Source organism: Hypanus sabinus, chromosome 20 (assembly GCF_030144855.1).
Source record: "Hypanus sabinus isolate sHypSab1 chromosome 20, sHypSab1.hap1, whole genome shotgun sequence".
Classification (NCBI taxonomy): domain Eukaryota; kingdom Metazoa; phylum Chordata; class Chondrichthyes; order Myliobatiformes; family Dasyatidae; genus Hypanus; species Hypanus sabinus.
The window spans coordinates 46,335,680-46,356,442 of NC_082725.1; the positions used below are offsets into that span (position 1 = coordinate 46,335,680).

At 41.0% G+C, this 20,763-nt stretch overlaps 2 protein-coding genes across 2 annotated transcripts in view; one reads left to right on the forward strand and one right to left on the reverse strand.

Moving 5' to 3' along the window:
• Positions 1-17,610, forward strand: part of LOC132378489 (dyslexia-associated protein KIAA0319-like) — an 80,594-nt gene extending 62,984 nt beyond the window's left edge. Inside the window, exons 13-21 of the mRNA XM_059945431.1 lie at positions 354-499; positions 4,655-4,806; positions 5,399-5,537; positions 8,635-8,794; positions 10,451-10,593; positions 11,274-11,396; positions 12,738-12,828; positions 12,942-13,030; positions 14,534-17,610. Of these exons, the coding sequence (XP_059801414.1) occupies positions 354-499; positions 4,655-4,806; positions 5,399-5,537; positions 8,635-8,794; positions 10,451-10,593; positions 11,274-11,396; positions 12,738-12,828; positions 12,942-13,030; positions 14,534-14,712 (1,222 nt within the window). The 3' untranslated portion in view covers positions 14,713-17,610. The remainder of the gene's footprint in view (positions 1-353; positions 500-4,654; positions 4,807-5,398; positions 5,538-8,634; positions 8,795-10,450; positions 10,594-11,273; positions 11,397-12,737; positions 12,829-12,941; positions 13,031-14,533) is intronic.
• aldh5a1 (aldehyde dehydrogenase 5 family, member A1 (succinate-semialdehyde dehydrogenase)) overlaps positions 16,912-20,763 on the reverse strand; it is a 39,402-nt gene continuing 35,550 nt past the window's right edge. The window contains exons 9-10 of the mRNA XM_059945436.1: positions 18,227-18,285; positions 16,912-17,979 (exon numbers count right to left, since the gene is read on the reverse strand). Of these exons, the coding sequence (XP_059801419.1) occupies positions 17,774-17,979; positions 18,227-18,285 (265 nt within the window). The 3' untranslated portion in view covers positions 16,912-17,773. The remainder of the gene's footprint in view (positions 17,980-18,226; positions 18,286-20,763) is intronic.

The following is a 20,763-nucleotide window of genomic DNA, read 5'->3' on the forward strand; positions in this document are numbered from 1 at the left end:
AGGTCGGGCAGCATCTGCAGAAAGAGAAGCAATTAAACTTCAAGTCTGGGATACTTTGATCTGTTAAGTTTGTTTCTCTTTGATGAATGTTTACAGCATTTTCTGTTTTATTTCAGATTTCCTGCATCTGCAGTTTTTATCTTTTCACTTACTGCCATATATTCTGCGCCACAAAAACACCTACATTTCCCCACAGAGTCATAGTCATAGAAAAGTACAGCACAGAAAATAGGGCCTTTGGCCCACCTAGCATGTGCCTACGTGTCAGCAGAAGTGGTTATTGAACTATTTTGGGATATCTTGAGGCTGTGAAAGGTACCAAATTAATGCAAGTCCTTTGCTTTTGCCCACAGTGGTTCTGATGTGAAGATTGAAGGTAAAGACAAGGCTGTAGCCACAGTCTTGGGACTTGAGGTTGGGACGTACCAGTTTAGACTGACTGTCACCGACCAACAGGGGCTGAACAGCTCAAAGACTTTGACAATCACCATCAGAGAAGGTAACTGACCAAGCCTCCACTGCATTAGTGCAGCTTGCTAGTTAACATGTTCTTCTTGCCGTTTGGTCCTCACAATACAACAGGTGTTTTTACTGTGCTTGCCTGGTTAATATCTCACACCCTAAAGGAGTAAACGCAGTTCAGCAGCTTGGAGATGTCTGGCTGTGGAACTTTGGAATTGCCTTCAGCAGATTTCTCAACAGAACAAGCAATTCCATCCTAATTCATCACAGGCGCTATCCTGCAGTGTTAAATCAACAGGATGTCATAGAGATATGCAGTATAGAAAAAAAGCCCTTTGGTCCATCACTCAATACTAACTTTTCTTTGCTCGACTGCATTAATCCCTTGTGCTAGAATTAGGTTAATATTCTTCGATGCCTTGCTTATTCTAGTCCTTGTCTATATGTCTTTTAAATATAATGATTGTTTCGGATCCCACTACCTTCCCAGGCAGCGAATTCAACGTATCTGTGTAAAAAAAAATTATCTCTTCGGTTCCCTTAAAAACTAATTTCTCTCATCCCACACCTTTACCCTTTAGTTAAAAATATTCCTACCATAGCAGAAAAAGATTCCATCTACCTTATCCATGCCTTTTATGATTTATATTCCCCTTCGAGTTACTCCTCAGTTTTCTACTGTCTAGGGAAAACTCAGTTCTAGTTACTTAGGACAGTGGTTAAACAAAAATCCAAACTCTGCGAGACTTGTGACTCCAAGATGAGTCAAACTAAACAGAAATAATAAGTATCCCGAAGTGACTTCAAGGTGACTGTTTCAAGGTGTGTTCAGGTGACCCTCAAGCATTGCTGGAGTTTAATTTTCCTATCGGTTCCTGGGGCAGCACGGTAGCAGAGCGATTAGCGTAACTCTAGCGCAGCGCCAGTGGCCCGGGTTCAATTCTGCCACTGACTGTGAGGAGTTTGTATCCTCTTCTCATGGGTTTCCTCCCACATTTCAGGGACATAGGGATTAGTAGGTTAATTGGTCACATGGGTGCAATTGGGCAAAGCATTTCTTATTGGGTTCGAAAGGCCTGCACTGTGTTGTATCTTTGAATAAATAAACAAACAAATTAATCAATATTCTCCAGTACATAAACTTAGAAGAACTTATTTCACATTCTCCAAATACTTAATGTAAATGAAAGATAAATCAGGGGTAAGGCACATTTTTGTTGAATATGATATATTGGAGTAACGATTCCTCATGATCCATATTCTATTCAATACACAAAGATGGACTTTATGAAGCTAAGCTTTTAAGCACAGTCGCTCTGTTAGGACTGTGATGGCAATCACTCCTACCTGTACCTCTGCAGTTGTACGCCGTGCACTACATTAGCAGCTTCCTGGTGCCCAACACACTCAATTCTGCTGGCAAATGGAAACAGTATTTCATTTCCTAAGGTAGATTATCTGTTTGTGTGGAATTGCACAGAAATGATTGGCCTTCAAGAGGAGAGGCTGTACTTGATCTGGTATTGGGAAATGAACCTGGTCATCTCTCAGTGGGAGAGCATTTTGGAGATAGTGATCACTATTCTATCTCCTTTACCATAGCATTGGAGAGGGATAGGAACAGACAAATAATTGGAGTACGGGGCAATATAAGGCTGTCAGGCAGAAACTTGGAAGCATAAATTGGGAACAGATGTTATCAGGGAAAAGTACGGCAGACATGTGGCAAATGTTCAGGGAATGTTTGCGTGGAGTTCTGCATAGGTACGCTCCAATGAGACAGGGAAAGGATGGTAGAATACAGGAACCGTGGTGTACAAAGGCTGTTGTAAATCTAGTCAAGAAGAAAAGGCAGGTAGTCAAGGCAGGTTCGGTTTTGTCATTTGAAGTAAAATTGGATAGGTATATGGCCCGGAAAGGAATGGAGGGTTATGGGCTGAGTGTGGGCCAGTGGGACTAGGTGAGAGTAAGCATTCGGCACGGACTAGAAGGGCCGAGATGGCCTGTTTCTGTGCTGTAATTGTTATATGGTTATAAAAGAAAACCTTATAAAAGGTTCAAAAAACTAGGTAATCATAGAGATCTAGAAGATCATAAGGCTAGCAGGAAGAAGCTTAAGAACAAAATTAGGAGAGCCAGAAGGGGCCATGAGAAGGCCTTGGTAGACAGGATTATAGGAAACCTCAAGGCATTTTACAGTATGTGAAGGGCATGAGGATAAGATGAGAGAATAGGACCAATCGAGTGTGACGGAGGATAAGTGTATATGGAACCAGAGGAGATAACAGAGGTACTTAATGAATGCTTTGCTTCAATATTCACTATGGAAAAGGATCTTGGCGATTGTAGGGATGTTTTACCATGTACTGAAAAGCTTGAGCATATAGATATTAAGAAAGAGGATGTGTTGGAGCTTTTGGAAAGCATCAAGGTGAATAAGTCACCAGGACCAGATGAGATGCACCCCAGGCTACTGTGGGAGATAAGGGAGGAGATTGCTGAGCCTCTGGCGATGATCTTTGCATCATCAATGGGGACCGGAGAGGTTCCAGAGGATTGGAGGTTTGCGGATGTTGTTCTCTTATTCAAGAAAGGGAGTAGAGATAACCCAGGAAATTATAGATCAGTGAGTCTTACTTCAGTGGTTGGGAAGTTGATGGAGAAGATCCTGAGAGGCAGGGATTATGAACAATTGGAGAGGCATAATATGATTAGGAGCAGTCAGCATGGCTTTGTGAAAGGCAGGTTGTGCCTTACAAGCCTAATTGAATTTTTTGAGGATGTGACTAAACACGTTGATGAAGGTAGAGCTGTAGATGTAGTGTATATGGATTTCAGCAAGGCATTTGATAAGGTACCCCATGCAAGGCTTATTGAGAAAGTAAGGAGGCATGGGATCCAAGGGGACATTGCTTTGTGGATCCAGAACTGGCTTGCCCACAGAAGGCAAAGAGTGGTTGTAGACAGGTCATATTCTGCATGGAGGTCGGTGACCAGTGGTGTGCCTCGGGGATCTATTCTGGGACTCCTGCTCTTCGTGATTTTTATAAATGACCTGGATGAAGAAGTGGAGGGATGGGTTAGATAGCTTGCTGATGATACAAAGGTTGGAGGTGTTGTGGATAGTGTGGAGGGCTGTCAGCGGTTACAGTGGGACATTGATAGGGTGCAAAACTGGGCTGAGAAGTGGCAGATGGAGTTCAGCCCAGATAAATGTGATGTAGTTCATTCTGGTAGGTCAAATATGATGGCAGAATATAGTATTAATGCTAAGAATCTTGACAGAGTGGAGGATCAGAGGGATCTTGGGGTCCGAGTCCATAGGACACTCAAAGCTGCTGCGCAGGTTGACTCTGTGGTTAAGAAGGCATACAGTGCATTGGCCTCCATCAATCGTGGGGCTGAGTTTCAGAGCCGAAAGGTAATGTTACAGCTATATAGGACCCTGGTCAGACCCCATTTGGAGTACTGTACCCAGTTCTGGTCGCCTCACTACAGGGAGAATGTGGAAACCATAGGAAGGGTGCAGGGGAGATTTACAAGGATGTTGCCTGGATTGGGGAGCATGCCTTATGAAAATAGGTTGAGTGAACTCGACCTTTTCTTCTTGGAGCGACAGATGATGAGAGGTGACCTGATAGAGGTGTACAAGATAATGAGAGGCATTGATCGTGTGGATAGTCAGAGGTTTTTTCCCAGGGCTGAAATGGCTAACATGAGAGGGCACAGTTTTAAGAGCTTGGAAGTAGGTACAGAGAAGATGTCAGGGGTAAGTTTTTTTTTACACGGAGAGTGGTGAGTGTGTGGAATGGGCTTCCAGTGATGGTGGTGGAGGTGGGTACAATAGGGTCTTTTAAGAGACTCCTGGATAGGTACATGGAGCTTAGAAAAATAGAAAGGTAACTCTAGGTAATTTCTAAAGTAAGTACATGTTTGGTACAGCATTGTGAGCTGAAGGGCCTGTATTGTGCTGCAGGTTTTCTATGTTTCTATGTACCAAGAGGTGTAGATATCAGACGTCAGCGTTATTAAACCCACCGACCACCAGTTACTGTGTACAATTGTGCTGAGTGTAATTGTATCTGTAGAGAAAAATAATAAATAGCTTTCTTTTCCAAAGCTTCCATAATAATAAAAACTAGGAATTGTCAGCTGTGTAGTCAAATAACTGAATTTTGACTCTGTTTTTAAGAGATCAACAATCGTCCTGTGGCTAATGCTGGAGGTAACCAAATTTTGACATTACCCAACAACTCCATCACTCTGGATGGCTCCCGATCTACTGATGACCAAGCCATTGCATCTTACCTGTGGACTCGAGGCGGCCAGAGTCCAGCTGCAGGTGTGAGTATGAAATCCTGCTGTTAGCATCTGTAGAACTTCACCCATTCTTTACACTGGGGTCGCCTCTGCAATACAAAAAAGAGAAAGATGTCTTCAAAGAAAGTAATGAGCACCATTAGTTTAACCGAAACACAGGAGTGGACTCCAGTCACAATTATATATCGTGACACTAGTACTTTTTGTCTTCTCTTCCTTTATATCAGACTTCATTCACTGAGTTTTGAATGCTGAAGTAATCCTTTAATTTCTAAAATTGCTGTGGTATCTATTCCAAGGGTTAAAGCAATTTACGACACATTCTACTCTCAGCATCTTCTAATGACTCTGAAACTTAAATTGATTAATTGTCATGCAAACATTTATTGCCACAGGGAGCATCAAAAGAAGTTCTTACCTTCTGTCCGATGTAGTTCTGTATATATCCTGGCTCTTGTGATGTTCCATGTGTCATTGAGACTCACTGTCAGACAGGCCTCAGCACGTCAGATCCTTCTGGGACTTCTTTGGTTTTATCTGGGCTAAGTCTTCTCCACTGAGGTTGTCATGTTGCTTTAGAAAGTAACCTGTGATGTGTGATGTCCCTCTGCTGCAGGAGGTAATGCGCGGTTCAGACCACGACGCAGTACTTCAGCTGGCCAACCTCGTCGAAGGGAAGTACATTTTTCACCTGAAAGTCACGGATGCAAAGGGGGAGTCGGACTCGGACAGCGCCCTTGTTGAAGTGAGGCCAGGTAAGCTGCTGAGGAATTTCTTAAACACCTCAGGAACAAGCCTCCCCTCTGTGGGCTCTGTCCATACTTTTTTTGCTGTCTCATTAAAGGAATGAGCATAAACAAAGATTCCACCCACCCCAGACATTCTCTCATCTCACCCTCCCATCGACAGAAGACCCAAAAGCCACCAGGCTCGAGTTTAGCTTTTATTCTGCTATTATTACACTTGAACAGACCTGTTGTGTAAAAAGATGGATACCTAGCCTCACAATCTACATTATTACCATCTTGCACTTTACTGCTGACCTGCACTGGTAGCTTTTACACTTTATTCTGCATTGTTATTGTTTTACCTTATTCTAGCTCAATGCACTATATGACGATCTGATCTATATGAACAGTATGCGAGGCAGACTTCACTCTATCTTGATACATGTGTCAATAATAAACCAATATCCTCTGCTCCAACTAGTACATGGCAATAAAATTAATCTGTGCCCTCTCCGGATCACTGTTCAATGACACCCAATAAATGCTTTGTGAGAAATTTAAATGATAGGATTCAGGACGAGTTGCGCCACCTGGCTTATAGCATTAAAAAAGAAGGCCCATTTAGAATAAAATTATGGAACACCATCCACTGGGAAGTATTTCTTTAAAATTCGTGTAAAACTCTGACAGCTCTTCAGCAAAGGAACAGACACAAAATGCTGGAGGAACTCAATGATTCAGTCACCATCTGTGGAGGGAAATTAGCCAACGTTTCCAGCCAAGACCCTTCATCAGGGTTGAAAAGGAAGCGGGCAGAAGCCAGAATAAAAGGCTAAAGAGGAGGGGGAGTGCGAGCTGGTGGGTGATAAGAGAATCTGGGTAAGGCTGGAATGTAGGTGGGGTGGGGAGGGGGGAGTGGGAACGATGTGAGAAGGTGGGATGTGATGGATGGAAGAGGCAGTAGACTGAACACGACTGAATCTGACACCAGAGTCCAGTGGACCATTGAATAAAGGGAATGTGGTGAGGAGCAAGCTGAATGAAGGTGTGGGTGGAAGGCAGGCCAGGAAAGCAGGGGAAGAGAAAGAGAAGGGGTGAGAGGGCAGAGCAATAAGTGAAAAGAAAAGAGGCGGTGGGGAGGGGGAGGGAAACAGAGGAGAGTAATCATCAAAAGTTAGAAAAATCTATGTTAATGGTGTCTGGTTGAAGACTCCCAAGCTGGAATATCTTATCTGGGCCTAGCTGCATCTCCTTCAATTTATTCCATGGGTACTGTCCTCACCTATCAGATTCCATTTTGTTCAGCCCTTTGTTCCTTTTCTTATGTATCCAGAGGTACCGGCCACGTGACAGATGCACTGCCACCTGGCTGGTCGGAGGACACACCACATGCCAATCAACATTTGGTCCCTCCCAACTAATCAATGCACACCTAAATTATTGGTCACCTTAATTGGATTATCTCACCCAGCCCCATGCTATAAAAGGTGAGACATGTGCCTGACTTGCTCTCTCTTACAGACCACCTCATTGAAGGTAAGTGCATTGATTTATGTTTGGGAAGGTCTATCTTTTGTCCTGGTAAGGGAGCCGCAGCTATCCAAGGTCAAGGGGGATAGCTGTCGTAGTGCTTTTCCCTTGTTCTTTGTTTGTGTAACTGTACCCTGTCCCCAAACCGTTTTCTGTGTATTGTACAGCCGACCTGACCTTCCCCACACGTGTTGACCCTAAGTGTTTTTTGTTAGAATATTGTAGTTGCTTGTGTTGACCCAACTTCCCTTTGTAAATAAATTCCTTATTATTAAAACTGTGTGTGTCCAGGCCTTTACTGTTGAGAGTCAAAGAACCAGTTATTTTCCATCACAACAACCTATGACATTCCACCTTCTTACATCATCCCACTTGCTCCTCCCTTGCCTGGATTTACCTATCACCCACTAGCTTTTGTTTCTCCTCTTTCCTCTACCCTTTTATTCTGGCTTCTGTCTCCTGTCCTTTCTAGTCTTGATGAAGGGTCTCAGCTGGATACGTCAACTGTTTATTTCCTTTCATGCATGCTGCCTGACCTGCCGAGCTCCTCCTGCATTTTGTGCATGTTGCTCTGGATTCCCAGCATCTGCAGAATCTCTTGTGTCTCCTTCAGCTAAGTGTGATTGAATTCTACATTGGAACAGATAAAACGTGTTTTGCTTTAATATACTGAGGGAATTTGGCATTGTGACTCTTCATTTTTAAATCACTAGTTTAGACCTCCAAACTTAAAAGCTTCAGTGCTGAAAGAAATTGGCAAATGCACAATAATTCCTTGTTTTGTTACAAAGATTATCTGGAGATGGGTTCACTATAACCATCTGGTATGTTGGGGGGAGGGGAGTTGGGGGGGTGCTATGGCACAAGATCAAAGTAAACTGTGGAGTGTTGTAAGCTAAGTCAGCTCCATCATGAATACTAGCTTCCTTAGTATCTAGTACATTTTCAAGAAATGCTGTCTTAGGAAGGAGATGTCCATCATTTAAGGACCCCCATCACCCATGTCATGCCTTGTTCCCATTGCTACCATCAAGAAGGAGGTACATAAGCTTGCAGGCACACATTCAACAATTCAGGAACAGCTTCTTCCTCTCTGCCATCCGATTTCTGAATGGACGTTGAACCCAGGAACAGTACCTCACTACTTTTTTTATTTCTACTTTTGCACTACTTATGTAATTTAACCATTTAACTAGCAATATATACATTTTACTGTAATTCAGATTTTTCCTCTTATTATGTATTGCATTGTACTGCTGTCTCAAAGTCAACAAATTTCATGATACATGCCAGTGATATTAAATCTGATTCAAATGCTGATTCTGAATGCTTACTGGTTTTTAGGGTGCAGTGACCAACATGGTCTAAGTGACTGTCTGATAATGTGTTAATATCTTTAGAACAGTTTGTCTTCAGTGGGTAGAAATGTCAGTGATTATTTGATAGTATTGAGTAAGATTAGGTTGAAGTTTATTTGCACAAGGTTCTGAAATATTGTGGATGGTTGGCTGAAGATGAAGATTCAGCAGTTTATTTCATGGTGAACGTACCCTGACCTCTAATTCTTTTGTATGTACGGCCTGTTTTCCTGCAGACCCAAAGAAGAATGATCTGGTAGAGCTGGTGCTCCAAGTTTGCGTGAGCAACCTGTCTGAGCAGCAGAAGGGCACCCTTGTGAGGCAGCTGGCAGTCCTGCTCGGGGTCCTGGACGAGGACATCAACATCCAGAAGATTCAGGCACATTCTGAGTCCAGGTGAGTGGGCCAGGCCTTAGACAGCTGGCTGAAAATTTCTAGCAACGTACAGTACTGAGCATTTACTTAAAAGTTTCATCTTTCATCTCCAGAGAAGTGGGCATGCTGGCATTTATTACCAGTTGTCCGGGGTTAATTGATTTAGTCTTGATGGTGTAACGATACAAAGGCCAGACTGGCACGCAGTTTTCTTCAACTTTCGATATCCAAGCCAAGAAATTAGTGAAAGAAGAATAAAAGATTTTTGTTTGGAGATTCTTGTTTAGACCAAAACAGTCAACTCTTTGACTTGAAATAACACCCTGAAAAATGAAATCCTTAAAATGAAATCCTTTCAAGAGTTCTTTCACCATGTTCAAACAATTGTGTAGCAAATGCCAATTTTCTTTTGGCTGCTTGTGTAAGTGGCAAGGATCAGTGGAATCAAACACAGTTTCTGTAATTCCCGAGCTGCACCTAGTTTTATCAAGTACATTGTGTTTGTCTACTATTGTGACTTAGGTGAAGATCAGACCACATTTTATGAGTAATTACTACAGGAAACCAGGTATTTGCAAATGGTTCACAAAATGTTTTTTCCAACTGTAACTTTGTACTCAACAGACCAATTGAGTCAGTCTGGCCTGCATTCTTAGTACCTAATTTTCCCTGTTTTGGGTAACACTAGCAGCCAATGGATGGTGATTAATGTAGCTGAGTGCCAGACCAAGGTTCAAGATCCAGTCAATGCCAAAATAATCCACATTTCACAATCTGATAGAGGTCCCAGCAGTGAAAGAGGTCAGAAGGAGTCAACGTTTTATGAGTGCCACCTTCTCTGCAGAGCAGGATCATCCATTGCTTCACAGAGACAATTTCCACATTAGACTTGGACAATGCCACTTCTAACCCTTTCTCTGCCGCCATTTCAAAACCCTGCCCTGTTTGCCCCGCTCTCAATCACACTGCAGAGACAGAACATGGTACAACAGGGGAACAGCCCCTATGGCCCATGATGTTGTACCCACCTAATTACATTAGTCATTGAATTCCTAACTAAACTGATCCCTTCTGCTGATACAGTGCCCATATTGCTCCATTCTCTGCACATTCATGAGCCTGTTTAAGAGGCTCTTAATTGTATTTGTCTCCATTAGCACCCATAACCCCTGCTTCATATAAACTTGCCACTCACATCTCTGCTGAATTTATTCACCCCCACTCCCATGCCCTCTAATATCAAACGTTTCTTTCCCAGGAAAAAGATACCAGCTGTCAACTGCATCTATTTATCTCATAAACTTATAAACCTCTATCCGGTCTCCCTCTAGCCTCTGCAGCTCCCGTCATAACAACCCAAGCTCGTCCAACCTCTCCTTGTGGGAGTACGCTAAGTATTTGTGATATTTTCTATTTCCAGCATCTGTGATCATTTTAAATCACGTTATACATAAAGTCTTGGGTTGAGAGTACAATACAATCTTTAGTTAGTGTTAAGGATGGCAGAAAATAGAAAATAAGATTGGCAGCCAGAACCCAAATTGTTATGGTATGGGAGGTATTCCATTCCTCAGATTGACCCAACTCAGTCAACATAAATCTCTTGGAAATAACTTTAATTTCAAATACTTACTCAGACTGCTGTTGAATGATAATTTTGTATTTTCTGTCCTACAGCACAGCATTAACATTTTACGTCCAAGGTGAGCAGCCAGGCCATGTGTCCAAAGGGGTGGATGTGGTGAGGACTTTGCAGAAACAGCTCGTAAGAGAGAAGGTGGACTTTTTGCTTTTTAAGACCCTGAATATAGATACAGTTGGTAAGTTACAACATATTTTGTGTTTTCTTGCTTGTATGCTTTTGTTCAAAGCTTTGTTCAAATTATTAACAAGTTTATATTAATAGGTACAATATGCATGAATTCCTGGAGTGACATTGGTGTTAGTTATCTCTGGGTATTTCTTTTTGCCCATTATTGAATAAACACTCCACTCGTGCTTTCTTTGGGCTTTCAGTTGTGAATAATTAGTCATCCTTCGTAGCTTTTTAAATGCAAATATTTGTGTGTGTGTGTGTGTGTGTTAGCATATGGTTTAGTTAAGATTTTCTACGCACAGTCCAATGGCCAAGCCCATTATTAAAAAGCTGTGTATTGCCCTCCCACCAGGCACTGAAACAGTGCTCTTGCTGGAGACTGTGGCAAATTTCTATTGCTAAGACTTCTGTATTTTAATGTTAATATTAAAATAATGATAGTCTCCATTTATTATATCTGAAGGCTTGAAACATGTGGCATGTATAAATGCATTTGATGTTTTACAAACAGCTCCAGAATGGATGGTGCATATCGACATCTGAGTACACGGCAATAAGGGTTATTTAATACAAGGCTTTACTGGCACATGACCATTCTGTACAATAATTGCTGTTTTTAGGCTTGGGGGGCTGTATTTGTTGATAGTCATGCAGTATCACATTTGAAGTTTGCTATCTTTGCAGTCTGCTTTCGGAAGTGCTCTGGTCACGGGGACTGTGACCCGTTTAGCAAGCGTTGTGTCTGCTACCCGTTCTGGATGGAGAATCTGATACGGCGTTACGTTGGTGACGGAGAAAGCAACTGTGGTGAGCAGATTTGCTCTAAAATGTGTTGGATGGACTAAAGTCGTTGTGATGAGCAGAGATAACCTGTTCAATTTTGGTTAATAAATGTGGTTGTGGATTTTCATCTTCACTGTCTGGCGGGTTTGTTCTGATTCCTCATCTAGTAACAGTGATAAAAGTGAATATCTACCCTGCAATCTCACATTGGCACCTTTCTTTGCCAAAGTTCCCTCATTTTACTTTCTTTTTCTGCCGGTGTGTTGTAATACAGGAAGACGTGGCTAGACTGGAACTGAGTAAACCTGTTGTCAGAAACACATTGAGACAACATTGCTGAGAGGGGATTTAGGTGCATAATTTGAATTTTGGAATTATCCCCCACTGCATTTTACTACAGAAATCATTCTATTTTTATTGAGGGCCTGTTTAAGTAAATGCTGTTTGCAGAGTGAATAAATTTGCTGCAAACTCCACCTTATTTCTAACTGAAATGGTGGTGTTAGTTCTGCTATTGTACATTAAAGAAGTCTATCGTCTCAAGTGTTGAGTTCCTTGGGGTCAGCAAATGATTCGACTTATAGGTAGATTTAGATGGGTCTCGAATTAAAATTGAAATCTCACTCAATCAGTTCCTCTTAAAATCATGGAATCTTCTAGCACTGGAGGCCATTCAGCCCACTGCTGTTGTTGCTTACTCTTTGAAAGAGCAGTCTTTTATCCCAGACCTCTTAAAGTAGCAGTATGAATTATTCAGCTGTCCAGTTGTCACCTGAAATTTCTCATGGTATCTAATTCCTCTACTGCTTTGAATGCAATTTCCAGATCTACAGAACTGGTTTCTAATCTTCTGCGTAATTCACTTGATAATTCTGTTTCATAGCTGACTCGCTCTTTAACCTTAACACTGCTAGTAAGAAAAATCCCACCTTCCTGTACCTCCACAGTGAACTGATCTTATCTTTGCTATTATACTGATAACTTCCTGTTCCCTCTCAGAATCTGGCATCTTCCTGTAGACAAAATGTGTATAATTGGACAGAATTATTCCATTGAAGTGGAGTCATTGAACACCAACTGAAGTCTAGCTCTCAGTAAAGATTCAGTTGGATGACTTCATTCTTGCATAGGGTGTCTTTATTTCCTACATATTACCCTGTCAGCATTGAGGGAAATACGTCCTCCGTTCTGAGGTGGGATCTCTTGTGCACAAATTGCATGTTCTATTTCCTACATTATGTCAGCGACAAGTCCTGGAGATTTCTTGGTTTTTGGAACATCATAAGAGATGAATAGGCACTATGTAAATACATTTCTTTCACATGCAGTCAGATGCTGTTGTTAATCTTGTACTTTTATTCACAGAGTGGAACATATTATATGTGATTCTGTCAATGTTTCTAACAATCATCGTCATTGGAGGGATTTGCTGGACTTGTATTTGTTGTTGCAGGAGGTATGAGACAGTAATATCAGTAAGGAATCTGCATATCTTTCGGGTGCAATCATACAACTCTATTATTCAAACATCCTGGACATAACATGATTTTGAATCACTTTTTCTGACAGAAAGAGGACAAAAATAAGGAAGAAAAACAAGTATACTATTTTGGACAGTATGGATGATCAAGAACAGGTGGCATTGAGACCTAAATATGGTAAGTGATATAGAGTGAATGTGTTGGCGCGTGTCGTAGTGGACAAGGCATCGGACTAGTAACTAGAAGGTCACTGGTTCGAGCCTCAGCTGAGGCAGAGCGTGTTTGTGTTCTTGAGCAAGGCACTTAATAACACATTGCTCTGCGACGACGCCGGTGCCAAGCTGCTTGGGTCCTAGTGCCCTTCCCTTGGATAAATTCGGTGGTGTGGAGAGGGGAAGGCCTGCGCCCTGGAAAAACCTCCCAAGGTGCAAATCCATGGTCTCATGAGACTAACGGATGCCTATTATAGAGTGAATATAGTTGATTAAGTATCAAGAATAAAGCCAAAATAGCCTTTCAGGTACCGAGAAGAAAGCTTATGCTTTGTTGCCAGTGGAGGCCACAATGCCTGCCAACTCACTGGGGGTTCAGTATGTCAGTTGTTATATGGCAGTTCTCATGTATTTTCACTTAAGGTTGTGGGGTCAAGTCCCAGTCCAGGGACATAAGCATATAATCTGGGAATATACTCTGCAGCAGTAGGAAGGTCAGTGCATTGATAAGGGTATCATCCTTTGGATTTGAATTTAAATTATGCCCCCTCACCTCTAGGGCTACTTTGAAGAGGAATGCAGAATTCTCCTTTGTATCCTGGCAAAACCCGTGTCATAGCTAATATCATTAGAAACTATGAATTACACCCCCCCAAGCTATCTTGAGGAGGGATGGAGAATTCTCCCTTGTATTGTGGCAAAACCTATGTCACAAAAATATCACAAGAAAGTATTAGTCATAGTCATAAGGCAGAGGAGCAGAATTAGGACATTTGGCCCGAGTCCACTCTACCAATCATGGCTGATTTATTTTCCCTCTCAATCTCATTCTATTGGCTTCTCTCCGTAACCTTTGATGTCCTTAACAATCAAGAACCTTTCAACGTCTACTTTAAATATACCCAATAAATATACCTCCACAGCTGTTTCTGACAATAAATTCGACAGATCCACAACACTCTGGCTAAAAAAAAATCCCTCTTCATCACTGTTCCAAAGGGACACCCTTCTATTCTGAGGCTGCGTTCTCTACTCCCAAACTCTTCCAATGTTGGAAACATCCTCTCCACATCCACTCTATCTAGCCTTTCAATATTTGGTAGGATTCGATGAGACTCCTGCTCGTCCTTCTAAATGCTATTCAGTACTGTGTAAGTAACATCAAATGGTTACCCTTTCATTCCTGGGATAATTCTTGTAAACTTCTGGACCCTAATGCCAGCAGATCCTTTCCAGGATATTATTATTGTAGCATATTAGCAATTATCATTATATTATTGGTTGCTACATTTTCTGAATTACAACAGTGACCTCTCTACAAAGACACTTCATTGGCTATGAGATGACTTGTGTATACTTGGTGTGAAAAAATTATATTGTAATTCTTTTCTCTATAATGTGAATGAGGCACCATCTGTCCAGATGTTAATACCAGATCATAAAAGTGAGTACAGTCTTTCTGTTCCAGGTGTGAAACACAAAAGCACCGAACACAATTCGAGTCTAATGGTATCGGAATCAGAGTTTGAGAGTGATCAGAACATACTGTTTAGCAGAGAAACCATCGAGACTGAGAACTTTAAAGCTGGAATGAATGGCTCTCTCAAAAATGGAGTATCTTTAAATTATCATCCCAAAAACAGATAAACTTGCTGAATTGGAAAGCTTATTGGTGAAGTATTTTTTCCCAACAGAGCGGAGGAAGAAAAAGAAGTGGATGATTCTAAAGACATTAAAGTGTTTTTTAAACTGCAGAATTTTGGCATACTCTGGAAAAGACTAATGGAAGGTCTGAAGGAAAAGTTGAAAATTTTGGATAGGTTCACTACGATGAGCAATCCTTAACTGCAGAATGGTTTGCCAGATTGTATCCCTTGAAAGACTTATCATGTCAGCTTCCTGTAGCTTTATGATTCCAGCCATTTCTGTTAGTTCTGTGTGCAAATGTGAGCTAAGTCAGCAGCTGCAACATAAAGGGACCTGGATCAAACCTCTTAAGTGCTTTCTCTACTTACATTGAAATACCATTTGATGATGTTTACAGTCTTGCAAACATAAAGTGCATTTGAAAAACCTCATGAGGTATTTAATGATAGACATTAAGGCTGCAAAATGAAAAGTAGCTAAAATTAAAGTTCTTTGTATTTGTAACCATGAAAAACTATTTGTGCTCTAAAGTGCATGTGCAGGAATCTTCCTGTGCAAAACCTCTAAGGATCAGTTGACATACAGATGAAAAACTAAAAAACAAAGCTGCAAGAAGAATTACTAATGCAAATTAGAAACCTCATTTGGTATAATTGTCACAATTGAAGCTGGAGGAACAATTAATAATTCCCCTCTGAGTTTATGCAATTGTCCCCAGTGAGAAACTACTCCTGATATGTATTGTGCATTTTCTGGAAGTGTCACACTCAAAATAACTGGATGAATTACTTTTTATATCTTATAAACTGGGGGGACTGGACCGTTTGTCGTATAGCACTGAGATTAATGCATTGGGTTATGGACACTAAGCAGGATAATGGACAGCCATGCTCTTCGACCAGTGTCATGGTATCTTTAAACTACAGTGTACAAAAACAAAAATTGAAGAAATAAACTGACAGGCTTATCTGACTGGTGGTAAATGAACTGCCAGTGCCTCCCTTTAAATGTCCAGTTCTGTGTTTCCCTGCAACTCCCTGTAGAGGAGCAAACCCCAGCAGCCAGTTGATAGGCTACTTGAGAGATTGAGTTGGGAAGAGGACATTCTCTTGCCTGATATCTTGGGCATTTGCCCTGTGTCCCTGTGAGCACTGCATTACTCTTGCTGAAGAATTTTTAATTATTCTGTATCATTGTATGAATCTGTTTCTGCTGGCTTTTTAAATTACATGAGGAAATGTGGACGTTGAAGAAATATAATTTGTTAGGCCTACATATTCTCTCACAAGCCTAAAACTGAGTTTGGAGAAGGCAGGCGAAATACTTTTTGCTGTGGATGAGTTACCTTGAGGATTTGGATGAACAATAAGTAATTTAATCTATAGAATAAGATGCACTTCATTGCCTTTTGACCATTCCATCCTCCAGTATCCTGATAGGAAAGAATTACAGCTTTAGTAAATTCTGCTTTAAATGTTCCTTCATGTCCCAGTGGAATCAGATCGCCAACATGCTTGCATCAATGGCATTATACATCATTTAAAGAATTCCAGAACAAAAAACATCCACCCTCAAGGTAACAGATGATTAAGAAAACTTCATGTACCAGTGATTTTCTATGTTGCTCCCAAACCTGAATTAATTTTGCTTCTGTACAATTTAGCTGTCAATAAATTTACAAATTCTTTAGCCTGAACTATTCAGTGTACCATGGTAATATTTTCTGCTGCTTTGGAGGAATTACGAACCAGCAGAAGGTCAAAATAGAACACAGTTAGACCAGCAGCAGAGAGTACAGAATCAGTATCATGTTCCCCTGGATTTGCTCTTCACATTCCTTTATAGGGAAGTATCCAGTTTTTGTTAAAATATACACCTTCCTTTTTCTCTTGAATGGTGCAAAGGCCTTCAGGTTTACACTACAGAAAACTTGCAAGTGTATTTAGGTTTTAGGGTTTTGCCACTGCCAAGCAGGTTATTTTGCATAAGAATATTAAATAAATACAAATAATGCACCGATTACCAATTAATAATGGCTAACCCAAGTATCCAGGAGTCACTGAAACAAACATAACCTGAACAATATTGATTCTTTATCCTTTACTCTGTTGTACTCTCTCTTCAGTTTTTTTTCCTTCTTTCTTGTAGGCAAGGTCTGTAATTCAGTGTCAAATAAGGAACAGATCATAACTACACAAATTGTTCTAAAATCAGATTTATATCTGCACATAAAATAAGATTACAACATCTTTTACATTAAGGTATTGCCAAAAGACAAAATACCTTTAAGGTATTAACTGCAACAAATTAGTCAATTAATATTTATGTTTGCTAGGAAATGTTTACGTTTATGGGCCAAATGGCCTAATTGTGTTCTTATATCTTACGGTCCTTTCAAAGGTCACAGGGAGAAGGCTGGAGAGAGGGGCTGAGGAGGGGAAAGAAGGATCAGCTGTGATTGAATGGTGCAGTAGATGGGCCAAATGGCCTAATTCTGCTCCCATGTCTTATGGAAATTAAATCCAAACATATTTGACATGGCAAATAAAATAATTTAAAATGACAGTAATCACAATTCTATGAAAACATTTTGGCAGTTAAGTGTTTTTAAATTCAACACACAATTAGAAAACATTATCTATCACATTTTTTGTAACAATAAGGAGTCATCAAAATGGGATCTTAAGCAATGCAGCCTAAAGTTTAGAGTAAAATTTAAAAACAATTTAAATTCCTAATGGGTAATCTACTCAATGATTGTAAATTGGTGAATTTCTAAAATATTCATAAACATTTCCAGAAAAAAATAAGTGCTAACCAACATTTAGCAGATTTACATGATTCAGCAGTGCAAAAAATATATACCTTGACTGTCTATAATTAAAATACAAAAATTTTCCCTACAAATTATCTGCATGATCCAGTGTGCTTTAAAAATGTGCCATGTTAATTATAACCTATTGTGTTACAGCCAATGGAAAGACTTTCTGCATAAAGGCTCAAGTAAATTAACTGATTGATTGAAATACTGTTGACGTGACTTCCTTATTTACCCAACTGCTTATAAACCTCCAAAACAGACATACTTGATTTCCAAAAAATCATCAACACCATATTTAGAGCCTTCTCTGCCAAGTCCAGACTGTTTAACGCCCCCGAAAGGTGCTTCTGGGGTGGATAACAGCCCTTCGTTAACTCCAACTATGCCAACTTCCAGCTGTTCAGCAACTCTCCAAATCTGAGCATGATCTCTCGAGTAAAAGTAACCTGGAAGAGACAAGAGCATAACAAACTTTTAAAAACAGTGGTATACTGTTTCAAAAACTTACTTCTATAAATCATGCATACAGCTTTTAGCTCAGGATAACAGAATCAAACAAATCACAACCTTTACAATTAACCTATCAGATCTTTTAATTGGCAAATATTTGAATATGAGAAGTGCAGGTGTACAATTGCTTTCGTTCGGCATGATTTCTAATTAGAGTGAATGCCAACACTGAAACTGACTCACCAGCCAGACCCACACTAGCAGCATTAGCAATGGCGACAGCTTCTTCCTCCGTCTGAAACCTGTAATTAAGAATTTACAGGATCTTAAATCTTGTAACAGAAGCCGCTGGCCAATGATGGAGCTGAGGAAAATGACTACACTTTCCTTCAACTCTGAATTCAATCACACCAAAATGACAGCTAGAAAATTAACTTTTATAATAAAAGTTTTATTTTAAACCCAAAGTAACGCATAAATTTGCAAAAAACAGTCAACCCTTTAAAGTTCAAAGCAAATTTACTATCAAAGTAAACTTTATGTCACCATATACAACCCTGAGATTCATTTTCTTGTGGGCATACTCTATACATCCATAATGATAATCATAATAGAATCAATGAAAAACCTCACCGACTAGTGTTGAAAGGACAATTGTGCAAATATAAAAAGAAAGAAATACTTATAATAAACAATAAATATTGAGAATATAGATGAAAAGTCCTTTAACGTGAGTCCATAGGTTGTGGGAACATTTCAGTGATGGGGCAAGTGAAGTTATCCCCTTTGGTTCAAGAGCCTGATGGGGTAATAACTATTCCTGAACCTGGTGGTGTGAGTCCTGAGGCTCCTGTACTTTCTTCCCGATGGCAGCAGCAAGAAGAGATCATGACCTGAGTGGTGGGTGTCCCCGAAGGATGTGGCTTTCCTGCGATGGTCCTCCATGTAGATGTGCTCAGTGGTGGGGAGGGCCTTACCCGCGATGGACTGGGCTGTATCTATTACTTCTTGTAGGGTTTTCTATTGAAGGGCATTGATGTTTCTATACTAGGTTGTGATGTAATCAGTCAGAATACTCTCTACCATCTATAGAAATCTGTCAAAGTTTTAGATGTCATGCCGAATCTTTGCAAACTCCTAAGCAGAGGCGCTGCCGTGCTTTCTTACTTAAGTGCTGGGCCCAGGACAGGTCCCCTGAAATGACAACATCGAGGAATTTAAAGCTGCTGACCCTCCGATGGGGACTGCCTCATACACCTCTGGTTTCCTCTCCCGAATTCAGTAATTGGCTCCTTGGTCTTGCTGACATTGAGTAAAAGGTGATTGTTGAGGCACCAATCAGCCAGATTTTCAATCTCCCTCCTATATGCTGATTCGGCCTACAACAGTGGTGTCATCAGCAAACTTGAATATGGTATTGGAGCTGTGCCTAGTTACACCATGGTAGGCAGACCAGGAGGCTAAAGACACACAGCCTTGTGATGATGGAGATCAAGGAGGAGATGTTGTTGCCACTCTCTGGGGTCTGCAAGTGAGGAGGTTGAGGATCCAGTTGCACTGGGAGGTATTGAGGGCACAGGTACAAAAAGAGACATGCTAAGTTTAACATTACAAATCCATAATGTCCCACTATCCTGAAAGAGGCCATTCACCCTCCCTGTGCCTCTTTGAAAGAGTTAATAAATTAGTGCTACTAACGTTTGCTTTTTACTCCCATAATTATAGAACTTATGATTATGATCTACTCAAATTTCACTAGACTTTATGATAATAGTTCTCCTATGGTTCACTCTGCTCTCTAATTAGATCCCTTCTTCTTCAGCCCTTTAACTTTTCCACATCATCTCCCAGCTTATCACTTCATTCCCCCCACCCACACACTTCACTTATCATCTGCCAGCTTTTACTCTTCCCCATCCCCACATTCTTATTCTGGCCTCTCCCCACTTCCTTTCCAGTCCTGATGAAGGGTCTTGGCCCAAGACTTTGACTGTATGTTCCCCTCCACAGATGCTGCCCGAGTTGCCGAGATCCTCCAGCATTTTGTGTGTTGCTCGGGATTTCCAGCATCTGCAGAAGCTCGTGTCCATGACCTGCTGCTCCACTGCAAAGTCTCTTTGAAGCACATCCAGCCTGAATTTGTAGTCTTCTCTTTGACAGGAATTCAGTGAGACCTTCTCTCACTGCTCCTTCTCCCTTCTCTCTTTTTCTATTCTTCATTCTGCCTCCTCTCTTACTCCTTCCCTTCTCACCTGCCTATCATCTCCCTCTGATGTCCCTCCTTCCCCTTTCCCCATGTTGTCCATTCTCCTGTCCGATCAGATTCCTTCCCCTGCTATCACCTACCAGCTTCTAGTACTTCTCCTTTCCTTTCCAGTTCTGACAAAGGATCTTGGCCAGAAATGATGACTGTTTATTCCCCTCCATTGATGCTACCTAACCTGCTGAGTGTCCACAGCATTTTGTATTTTGCATATAATTTCATTTTCTTGCTAGCATATTCCACTGCTACCTGCAAGGAGCTTGTGCATTCTCCCCGTGACAGTGTGCGTTTCCTCCCACTGTCCGAAGATGTACCGGTCGGTAGGTTAATTGGTCATTTTAAACTGCCCTGTGATTAGGCTAGGGTTAAATCGAGGGTTGCTGGGCAGCGTGGCAGAACAACTGTATCTCAATAAATTAGTAAATTCCAATTTTGAAACTTGCTAATGAATTTGCATCCACAGCCCTTGAACTGCTGCAAAAATACTGCTTTATCTCCTCAATAACCTGATTACTTT